The sequence below is a fragment of the Gnatocerus cornutus genome, unplaced genomic scaffold (assembly GCF_029298725.1).
Source record: "Gnatocerus cornutus isolate USDA-ARS CGAHR unplaced genomic scaffold, icGnaCorn1.1 ctg00000033.1, whole genome shotgun sequence".
NCBI classification, from domain to species: domain Eukaryota; kingdom Metazoa; phylum Arthropoda; class Insecta; order Coleoptera; family Tenebrionidae; genus Gnatocerus; species Gnatocerus cornutus.
In genome coordinates, this window is record NW_028275382.1 from 21435 (window position 1) to 34093 (window position 12659).

The 12659-nt window shown below is 34.1% G+C and overlaps 1 protein-coding gene across 1 annotated transcript; it reads right to left on the bottom strand.

Annotated features, from left to right (window-relative positions):
- Positions 1–7498: 7498 nt before the first annotated feature.
- Positions 7499–9647, bottom strand: LOC148166007 (uncharacterized). Its single transcript, XM_088049496.1, has 6 exons — positions 9536–9647; positions 8169–9481; positions 8049–8135; positions 7765–7843; positions 7589–7622; positions 7499–7522 (listed from the first exon to the last, which is right to left on the bottom strand). Exons 2-6 carry the CDS (start codon positions 9472–9474, stop codon positions 7499–7501), a joined length of 1530 nt encoding a protein of 509 aa, XP_087905622.1. The 5' UTR covers positions 9475–9481; positions 9536–9647.
- Positions 9648–12659: the final 3012 nt, after the last annotated feature.

Genomic DNA, 12659 nt, shown 5'->3' on the forward strand with positions numbered 1-12659 from the left:
GCTAAATATTTTCTCCTAATACCTTTAGCGAGTCGATCAATGGCTTTTGTAACGTGCGGATCTGAAGATGTCATTTTAATGAGTGATGATAAATTATAGAAAATTAGATTTTTATATATTTATCGAACCCTTTGCGATATCGACCATTATCCACCGGAAAATCTTTAACAATTACTAAACCTCCATAACGTTTTCTCCAGCACTCTGAACAAATTTTTTTGAATTGATCATAGGACATATCTGGTGAAACGTGCTCGTCATACACATGTTTCAAATTGATTTTAAATAACACAATAACACAATAACATTACTATTATCACGTATTAATTGTTTAGGTATTTTAGAATAAGTTTGGCACAAGTAGGCTGCATCGATATTTTTATGTCTACACATTGAATAATACTGACGAATTTTATTTTGATTATCACAGGCCACATCGTCAAATATAAATAAGGAATGATCAAGAGCCTGAGAGGGATCAATTACGTCATCATTATTGTCGTACGGAAAGTATTTTATTCCATTCACACGTGCCAACACCGATTTTAGTACTTGATATTTAGTTTGAAATAAAGATTTTGAATAAAGATAAACATTTTTAAATTTAAGTCCTCTTTCATTATAAATTAAAGAAAGCAATGCGTTCGTTTTTCCACATCCACTGGGCCCACAAAAAATTGCTCGAAATGAAGTTGGTAGTAGTTTTCCATGAATATGAGTTTTCGGTTTTTCAAAAAAATCTAAATTAACTATGGGTAGGGTTTCTTCTTGTTGCGTGCACTGCATTCTGACATAAACTGATGGTGAAAATAAAAAGAATTGTTTATAAACTTTTATAACCATCATCACTGTTAGAAAACATCAAACATACTTTACAACGTAAACTGCATGATTCTAGTGATGATGATGATGATGATGATGATGATGATGATGATGATGATGTTGATGTTGATGATGAATCATTTTTGATTAATTTTTCGAGTATACATCTACAAGTATCAGGTCCACACGTGGCGTTTGGATTCGACCAAGGACATGTCACATAATGAAGTCCGAATTTATCATTGTATACTTTTTCTGGTTTGTTGGTATGTGCTTCATGCATTTTGAACCAATAACTAAAGAAAATCTACTACAACATCACCTTAAATAGATCTGATGGAGAGAGGGTGATTAATAAAAAATTAAAAACTTTAGCATTTATTTATTTTTTCCACCCACTGGTGCAAAATTACACAGTTTACATTGCTACACATGTAATTTTTTTGATTAAAGTGATTAAAGCATTTTGGACGTTGTTTTTCAAACTTGGGTACTCCATCTTCATTTTCAACGTTTTTTATGATCAAGTCCGGTAATTCACTTGCACACACATATGTTAAATAAGTATGTTTTTGGCTCCCCTTCACATAAACCATTTTATAGTTTTTTAATACTTTAATTAAAATATCAGCAATGTCATCATAATTCACATATCCATATGAATAGCGTAGACCATGGAAATTTCGTTCTTCATACCTCACTTGACTTTTATTGGTTTGCGACAATGTGTCAAATTTTTTAGGCGGCTTTAGAAGGTAATGATTGGTTTGATGTCCGTTGAATATGGTAACTTCTTTGGGGTAAAAGGACCATTTTTGATTTTCATTTCTCAAGTTAAACCCTTGAATATCAACACAAAAAATCGTCATCATGATTGTCGTCACATTAACATTACATCTTTAGTCTGTTAAATTATATACCACCCCCTCTACTTTTTAAGATAGACTTCGTACTATCTCACTAATAGGAAGATGTTCAAAGATGATATCATGAATGATAATGCAATATGCTTTTGTATCTGCAGGAAAACCACTTCCGGCTTCAACATCAACCTTAAGATCAACAGTATTTGATTTCAACGATTGGTGCCTTTGGGAACAGTCAATGACGAACAAAGCTCGATTCTTAAAAGCTACATAATCTAACAAAGGTTGTTTGGGATGTGTAATATCATTTTTAAATCTACTCAAAAATTGTGAATAATTATAATGTGCATCAACAAATTTATTTTTTTCAAAGTTGAGCCTCATGCGTTCTGTAGGGTAATATTCTCCATTTAGCATAATACGTATATCTGATACATTTATATTCCCAAAATATTGCGGATCTTTTTTGATAGTATTTCTGATCCCCGTTTGAAATGCAATAATTACAAATCGAGGTGTTTCTACACTTGTACTTGTTTTCACACCCCAAATTTCTTTTGTAGCACCAACAGTCAGCTGGGGCAATTCATGATAATCCCATTTTCTGAACGATATAAACATTGGCTCATCTGTTTTTATTGATTTTAACAAATTTAATTTCAGGACATCATTAGGTGTAATAATGTCCACTTTTAGTGAGATATTTTCAATGTTTAATTCCCCTGCTATCGTAGGATCTTTTACATTAGTTGTATGCATACAGTCATCATCGTTCTTGTTCCTTACAAGACGTATAGTTTGTTTTCCAAAAGATGTTACTTGATGATCATTGAAAACACCAAACAGATGTTTTAGCGGAACACGTAGAATGAATGATCCATCAGTATTTACTATAGGATTTTGTGGAAAATTCCATCCTGCAATATCCAGGTGCTTTGAATCGTTGGGGTTATAACAGAGATAACCTCTGATTGTGCTCACAATACCAGGATCACGTACGGTCTCAATTTCTTTACCATTTAATTCATATGTGACAGAATCAAATAGAAATGCACCAACATTATTTACAAGAGATACACTTCCTTCTCCACTTTTTTTCTTGACACTACCTTCAATAATCAAGGCGGCATCGTACATTAAGGTCCATATGTCCGATTGATTTATTGAAATTTCAATGATGTCATTATTATTAAAAGTTTTCACATAAGGATAATATGTTCGAGTCTCAATCTTCTTAATGTTTTCATCAAATTGCGGTTTTCGATGAAAGTCGAACGTTTGGCTTAATGACATTATAACCTAACGATTTAAGAAACAATATATTCGCTGGAGTTAAACCCTTTGTCTTCGATGGTTGTCTTTTACAGACTGACTGCTGAACAACTGACATCGAACTTTTATAAGGACTTCGACTTGGATTGATAAACACCAAACCCATTATGACAGTTTCTTTAGTTCTAAACGCACAATTACTTCTTCTTTACGAAAATTGACAGGTTTGAAATCTTGGTTAAGTATGCTTAGTGTTATGTTTGGAATTTCTCGCTTATTAATTATGGGTAGATATACAAGATTCCTTGGTACTTCGTCTATTGCAAATCCTGGATTGACTTGCACAGCAAATTCGTAAATGGTATGAGAAAGCCTATGATTATGAAAAGCTCCTGTCGTTATATTACAATTAATTTGAATAGTTCTGACTTTTACTATGTCGACAGGTAGATCTGATTCGTTATGTTGATGTGGTGGTAGTGTACGTTTAGAAAACCCTAAAATTCTACCAATTCTATCCTCCTGTGTAAAATCGATTGCGTAATGTTCGCTTTTAATTTCACACTTAAGCGTATTGTGATTGGGTTTTAGTGAAAAATATTGGTTGTAGTCTTCTTTCTTCACAGAGTTTGGAATTATTTTTTGGATCAAGTATGATTCAATGTCAGAAATTTCATAAGATCCTGTTGGTATTGTTATTACTTTTGAATCTTTCTTCTCAGAGTAATAGAATTTATTTTCGCCCGGTTCAATATTTGGAATACTATTGTATGAATGAAACCCAATTAACGCTAAACCGTAATCGCAATCTGAATCAAGTTCTATAGGATTTGGGAAATCGATGGATAGCACGTGATTGTTACTTTTTAAAGAGAAGATGGTTGACATTATTCACATACAACATCTAAGATGTAACTGATTTAATATGATTTATAATATAATATAAATTATATAATTTAATATAAATATAAATAATATAATTTAATGATTATATATTTTACATATGTTTATACAAAAATTTCAAACATAAATGACCACAATTTACTTGATTGTAGTTTTGATATCGATCATTGTTGTAAAAAATTTCAACACTATTACCCAAATAACGTACAAGTTCTTGAGGCGGCTTTAGTGCCCCAAAACTATCAAAATAGGTAACATTGTTGTTCTTTTTTATGTAGGCCACCCAATGAGTTCCTGGATTTTTCTTGGTATCCAAATTGACTATTGCGCATTCATTTTTATTTGGTTTATTTAGTAATGTGTCACGCATAAAAACTCCTCTGAAATATGGTATTTTTAACATTTTTGCGAATTTTCTTATATCGATGTCGTAGAGGGCTCTGTTGGGTAGCTCTATAGGTAGTTTTTTGAGACCTGCTGTTTTTTCAAAAACAATCCGTATCCACCTCTATCATTCTTCTTCAAATAAAGACCAGATCCTTTTTTACCAATTTCTTCCATTGCTTTATTATGCCGACCTTGTTCATCTAATTTCTTTTTCGCATTCTTTGCATCAATCACTGTTTTTGCCACAGCACTAGCTCCCCCTATTAGTGAACCAAGACTTCCCAGTCCTGCCAATATAGGTAGAAGAGGTAAAATTCCTCCTTGCTTCGGTTCAAACGGTATTATTCTAGGAACACGTATGTTCTTACGACCTCCCGCTTTTCTCACAGCTATACGACCTGTTTGGAGTGCCATCACTGCAGCTCTTCTCAATGCTGATTTATTAGATAAATCTACATTTTCATTCCTTAGATCCTTTCTTATGTGGTCTACAACACCACGATTAAATGAAATAGTAGGATGATGACGATGAGTCTTTTTTCGAAGAACCATTCCAAGCTTTCTTTTCGTTTTCATGGCTGTTGTTACAAGCCAAGCTGCTGCTTTCTCTCCTAAACCGGCGTCTTTCGATTTAACACTCTCCCAAGCCCGATTTTCTAAAATCCAATCTGCTCTGTGTCGCTCGTCTAAAGATTAATTTTTGGAATAGCTAATGTCGTGTTCTTTGCATGCAGCATCCAACTTATTTATACCAGAATCACCTTTCCGTAATCTTTTCTCCAATTTTGTGCCAGGACCACAGTAGCTTTTTTTATTGAAAAATGAATAAAATCTTATAGAATATGTAAAGACTTACTTGTAGCCGGGTATGTGTAGTTCTAGAGGTAGTTTATTAATTAGAGAATTTACTACACCACGTCCACCTTTACGTTCGGGGACTAACATAACAATGAATACTTCGTATAAGTGTAGTGATATTTATAGAAGAGGGAGGGAATAAAGGCACATCATTTTAATTACAAGTTTTATTTTTGTACTTTTGAACAAGATTGGGTGGTAAAAATATTTCCAGGTCCTTAATAAATCCATGTAGTCCTTGGTCGAACAAAGATTGACACAACCTCGCCACATCTGTTTGCTTATCGATGAATTGTTGACAAATTTCCATACCATTGCGATATTGCTTCTTCCATGATTTAATTAATGCATCCTCTTCTGTGAAGTCCACATCGTACACCTCAGCATGTAGGAGATCATAGTAAGCATCACGAAATTCGGAATGGATACGTTTGATGGCGGAATTAAGATCTGTTGCCTTCACCCATTTGTCTTGACTGTACATTTGCCACATCCTACTACTCCAACTTGAAATGTAGGAATGAATGTTAATTTTCAATGTTGTAGGCTCTCATTTGTTTCCATTAAAAGTGATTTGTAGTGACCGTGTGGTAAAGTATCAGTGGAATCATTTAATAAAAATCTTTTATCATCAAAGTTGCTTAAACCAATTTTGTGCTGTTCGATACTGTAAACTTTGTGCGCAAATGATCGTATTGTACGTTGAGTCACCTCTTTAACCATGTTATTTTTTAAACAGTCTAGGTAGTCTTGAAAAGTGATTTTATTTTTGACAACACTAAATTTAACACCTTTTGATTTTTTGATACATTTTCCCCCTTTAATTTTGTACGCGTACATTTTAGATCTAAGTCCAATAAAATGACTCATCACATTGCTATTTAGCTCATCTTTCATTACCCCAGGGACCTTTTTGTTTACAAGAGGTATTGACCATTGATTGTTTAAAGGGTAATCACTTGTATCGAACATTTTAATATTTGCCTTAATTAAATCATGATAGATATCATCACATTGAAGTTCGTAGATAAGGCTGTCTGTGTCAGTATATAAAAGTTTGCAATTATTTTCATTAAACTTCTTTAACATGAATTCATAATGAAAATCATAGACACATACTTTGGAAATATCTAAAATAAATAAAAAAAAAATAGACAGGTATGTCTGTACATTGGTAAATGTACAATGGTTTATTGAATATAAGTTCAGTTTTTGCAAGCTCGATCGCGATAAGATTTTCATTAAAAATTGTACGATTTTGAAATCTGGGGCTGGATATTAAATTTTTTGCTCCGTATCTCCCTTCCCATTGCGATACCAATTTTACAATTCGATGTTTTCGGATATTTTCCATGGTTTTTCCAAACACTGCATTATTTGCCAATTTATAATTATTTTTTTCAAAAGTACTTTTGGCTTGTGCACGTAAATTTGTGTTTAGTTCGATATACGGTTTTAGCCATGGAGCTTGCTTGAAACTTAAAATTTTATGAATTTTTTTAACCACTAAACCATTATGTATCGCTTGTTTTAAATTCTGATAATGAAGAATGTAATTAGTTTTTTTATGTAGGGTGGTCATTAATTTAGAGATTTTTGAATTTGCTGGTTTTCGGTGTTCAGCACAAAAAGGTAAGTCTTTGTGCCGATCATGTATATGTTGCGGGTAGTCAAGATCGACTTCTAAAATGTAACCTGTGTTGGACTCGTTGGAAATATTTGTAACATCAAAATCAGTAACATCATCTAACCATTTAAATTCTCTATAGGGTAAATATTGCTGCATGGCCCACCCGTAAAGATTGTTGACATCCAAATACATTTGATATTTATTTGGTTTAGATGGATCATAATCGTCACCTAAATATTTATTATTTGCTTCCGAGTATCGATTGCAGCATTGATTTATGCCACCGCGAATACCTCTTTCCACAAATAATAACATATCAATATCTTTAAGAATTTCGAGTTTACATCCAGTGTATTTCAGCATACAATCCCATGTATAACCGGGTAAAGTGTAGTACCATGCGGGGTCCAAACCATACGTTTTATGCATTACTCGACGGAAATTTTCGAAAACATCGGCCAATAGTAAAATGTCAATTTTCATATACAAATCCAAGTATTCGCCCAAGTTGTTAATTTTGAATTGGGTCCAAACGTTTTGACCATGTTGATAATTTTCTTCGGAAATGTGCGAATCATTTAGTTTACTATAAAATTTTTCGATCGGTGGTAGACATGTTTCTGTTAATTTTTCAATTGAGTCGAGATAGTCGTATGGAAATACACCTTTGCGTGTGAGTAATTTGAAGGAATCCTTATCTAAGTCTTTAAATTCGCGTTTTAAATGTTGTAATTCATCTGCTTCTAAAGTCGATACTAATTCATCCAAGGATGCATTCATAAATCTGAGAGAATCAATGAACCTAAATTTTATATCAGTATTTTCATCTTTCAGCGTGAGTGCAATGTACTTTTCTAGATTGATTGGCAAAAGTGTGATTTTTCCTAATTTTGAAATATCTTCAATGAGGAAATGACTATCATATCCCGATAAATTGTGGAAAACAATGGGAACCATAAATCGCTTTTTATAATTTAAATTACATATTGAATGAGCAAATCCTCTATGATGATCATGATCTCTTACAATGTTTTTTTGTTGTCTATCTTCTTCGGTAAAACATTTCCCACATATGTGACATAAAACAGCTGATTTAAAGCTTGGACTTGAACCCATAGGTTTAGCTTCGATTATTTTTTCAGAGACATTTCTTGCAATTTGTTTAAGCTTATTTGTAAACCACACAGCAACATTCTCACCACGATAAAAGTCATAAAAGGACAGACTATCATCATAGTTACATTTTAGAAATAGTCCAACACTGCACGCTTTATGTTGTTGATACTTGAAGGTTTTGGATGTATTTTCACAAGTTTTTTCGATCGGTTGAAGCACAGACTCGAAATCGCAGTATAAAATAAATGGTAATGTCTGTTGATTGATATAATTTTGAAATTCTACATAATCATATTTTGGAAATGAAATTTTACTAAAATTTAATTTTTCACATTGCTCCGAATGCTCTTTAATAGTATCCTCCTTCTTGAAATAGTTGAGGCAACGATCACATAAATACACTTTATGATTATTTTTGTTTAATTGATTTGAAACAAGTCGAGACAAGTTTTTAATCCAACAATAATGATACTTTATTTCGGTGTTATCCACATCGGCATTATCTGGAGCCTCATAATCATTTAATTTTGGAAAATAAACGTTTTGGACTTGGAGCAAATTTACATGTTTTTCTAATTTTTTTTCTGTTAGTCTTACTGGAGCTACAGTATAATACGATGCTTTTGATTTAGTTTGATTTAATTCCAAAACGTACACGTTAATTGAAACATTATTTAATTTTTCAAATTTGGAAATTTGATTAATACTGACAGGAAATTCGATTCCCTTCATATTTAATTTTGATGACCAATGCGGATACGAATTAATTCTATCAGGATGACTATTAGCGGGGAATAAGGCTGAGATGACGCTCCAAGAAAAGCACTCGTTATCATTATAATTTTTGACATTAACACAAGCGTGTTTATTAGCAATTTGTTGTGGAAGTCTGATGAAAGATGAACCATTCCCAATTTCACATTTATTTATATTGATTTCCAACGAAATAATTTTATGTAATGCCCAACCCGAATCACGAAGTTGAAAGTTTTCCAGTTTACTTAAAATTTTATCACTTATGTAATTTTGAAACCAATCTTTAATATTTCGCCCTTGATCCAACAGTCCATTCCTGGTGTTAAACGATTTTTCTTCAATAATTTCACTACCATCGTTTGGATTGTTTTTAATAAATTCACCATGAAAACATGCGTTAATTTTAAGCAAAGTAAATTTTTTAAGCAATTTTTTAATGCGAGAATTAAAAACCGAAAATGCATCATTTAAAAACTGAACAATATCAATGTGACTTAAATTAAAAATTATTCCAGTTTGAACGCGTGACTTAAAAGCAGTTTTCAATTCTTCCCACTGAACCCTCTTTTGATGATTTATCTTCAATCCTCGACCACTGATACCATTATTTGCACACAAACGTTTAAGTATGAGGTGAAAATGTTTTAATTTAATTAAATTGGAATTAAGCTTGAGTCGAGCACCAACACTCAATTTCAAGCTTTTAATAGTTTTCGAATAAAGTTTAAAATAACTTTTAATTTGGTGGACCAAATATAAAGCACTTTGATGATCAAAGTTTGTTGTCAAATTATCCAAATGCGTTTTAGTAGCCTGAACGATGTCGTTACTTACCACGATCACTTCATCAGCTTTGGAAGTCATGATAGGCCTAAGATAAAGTACAAATTCAGTACCAGATTTAGAAGCAAAAATTTATTCTTACCTTTTATTATCACTCTCACTACAACACAATTATTTGTCTTATCGACTTAAGTTGATCACTCGTATAAACGGCGGAAAATGATGAGCTGATTACTGTTCTATTAGCACCTTGACAGCAGCAGCACAATCAATGGTCTGAGCTGATCATTTTGTTCGTTATATAGACGGTGGGAAACATATGGTCTTATCAATGTTTGCGGTTTTTCCGAGAAACGCGGAAATCAGACCGGATGATTACACCCAAGTAACGAATTATTTTGCATTTTTTTCCGAGAAATTGCAATATTTTTTTTCCGAGAAATTCCAAAAATTTTTGCCGAGGACCGCGCTTAAAACTTTTTGAAATTTTTGCTCACTCTAGCGCCCTCTATGATTGTCACCCAAACCGTCACCGCCATCTTGATCGGACACAACTGTCAAATTCAAAATTTCCGCCATTCCATAATGACATCTGTCAAAATTCTCGCCGCCAGCTGTCAAATTTCCACCGCCATCTGTCAAATTTTTAAATTTCCCGCCGTTTAGCCGCGCACGCGCAAATTGAACTGTTTATCGGCTCGCGGCGCCTCCAACCGGCTACACATTTCAATTTCCCGCCACCAGCTGTCAAATTGGCACCGCCATGTGTCAAATTTTTAAATCACCCGCCACCTGATTGGCAGATGACCAGCAATACGCCGGAAGAGCCGCCGACACCATCTGTGCGCCTGATTGGTAGATGACCAGCAATACATCACCGGACGGGCGCTCGAGATTACGACTTCCGGTCTAGAACCGGCTTTGTATCACTACTCTGAATTGCAAGTAAACAGCAGAATTCTGCACGAAATCGTCAAAATTCTTAGAGAAAACCGCATATTTCGATGCAAAACGACGATTTCTCGTCGATTTTCGTTGTTTTCTGGCTTGAATTCGCAAAGAAGAGCACGAAATCTACAAAATCATCACTTTTTACCAAGATTCAACGGCTGAATTGCAAGAAAACAGCAGAATTCTGCACGAAATCATCAAAATTCTTACAGAAAACCGCATATTTCGATGCAAAACGACGATTTCTCGGCGATTTTCGTGGTTTTCTGGCTTGAATTCGCAAAGAAGAGCACGAAATCTACAAAATCATGACTTTTTACCAAGATTCAACGGCTGAATTGCAAGAAAACAGCAGAATTCTGCACGAAATCATCAAAATTCTTACAGAAAGCCGCATATTTCGATGCAAAACGATTATTTCGCGCCGATTTTCGTTGTTTTCTGGCTTGAATTCGCAAAGAAGAGCCCGAAATCTACAAAATCATGACTTTTTACCAAGATTCAACGGCTGAATTGCAAGAAAACAGCAGAATTCTGCACGAAATCATCAAAATTCTTACAGAAAACCGCATATTTCGATGCAAAACGATTATTTCTCGCCGATTTTCGTTGTTTTCTGGCTTGAATTCGCAAAGAAGAGCACGAAATCTACAAAATCATGACTTTTTACCAAGATTCAACGGCTGAATTGTAAGAAAACAGCAGAATTCTGCACGAAATCATCAAAATTCTTACAGAAAACCGCATATTTCGATGCAAAACGACGATTTCTCGCCGATTTTCGTTGTTTTCTGGCTTGAATTCGCAAAGAAGAGCACGAAATCTACAAAATCATGACTTTTTACCAAGATTCAACAGCTGAATTGCAAGAAAACAGCAGAATTCTGCACGAAATCATCAAAATTCTTACAGAAAACCGCATTTTTCGATGCAAATCGACGATTTCACGCCGATTTTCGTTGTTTTCTGGCTTGAATTCGCAAAGAAGAGCACGAAATCTACAAAATTATGACTTTTTACCAAGATTCAACGGCTGAATTGCAAGAAAACAGCAGAATTCTGCACGAAATCATCAAAATTCTTACAGAAAACCGCATATTTCGATGCAAAACGACGATTTCTCGCCGATTTTCGTTGTTTTCTGGCTTGAATTCGCAAAGAAGAGCACGGAATCTACAAAATCATGACTTTTTACCAAGATTCAACAGCTGAATTGCAAGAAAACAGCAGAATTCTGCACGAAATCATCAAAATTCTGACAGAAAACCGCATATTTCGATGCAAAACAACGATTTCTCGCCGATTTTCGTTGTTTTCTGGCTTGAATTCGCAAAGAAGAGCACGAAATCTACAAAATCATCACTTTTACCAAGATTCTACGGCTGAATTGCAAGAAAACAGCAGAATTCTGCACGAAATCATCAAAATTCTTACAGAAAACCGCATATTTCGATGCAAAACGACGATTTCTCGCCGATTTTCGTTGTTTTCTGGCATGAATTTGCAAAGAAGAGCACGAAATCTACAGAATCATGACTTTTTACCAAGATTCAACGGCTGAATTGCAAGAAAACAGCAGAATTCTGCACGAAATCATCAAAATTCTTAGAGAAAACCGCATATTTCAATGCAAAACGACAATTTCTCGCTGATTTTCGTTGTTTTCTATCTTGAATTCGCAAAGAAGAGCACGAAATCTACAAAATCATGACTTTTTATCAAGATTCAACGGCTGAATTGCAAGTAAACAGCAGAATTCTGCACGAAATCGTCACAATTCTTAGAGAAAACCGCATATTTCGATGCAAAACGACCATTTCTCGCCGATTTTCGTTGTTTTCTGGCTTGAATTCGCAAAGAAGAGCACGAAATCTACAAAATCATCACTTTTTACCAAGATTCAACGGCTGAATTGCAAGAAAACAGCAGAATTCTGCACGAAATCATCAAAATTCTTACAGAAAACCGCATATTTCGATGCAAAACGACGATTTCTCGCCGATTTTCGTGGTTTTCTGGCTTGAATTCGCAAAGAAGAGCACGAAATCTACAAAATCATAACTTTTTACCAAGATTCAACGGCTGAATTGCAAGAAAACAGCAGAATTCTGCACGAAATCATCAAAATTCTTACAGAAAACCGCATATTTCGATGCAAAACGATTATTTCTCGCCGATTTTCGTTGTTTTCTGGCTTGAATTCGCAAAGAAGAGCACGAAATCTACAAAATCATCACTTTTTACCAAGATTCAACGGCTGAATTGCAAGAAAACAGCAGAATTCTGCACGAAATCATCAAAATTCTTACAGAAAA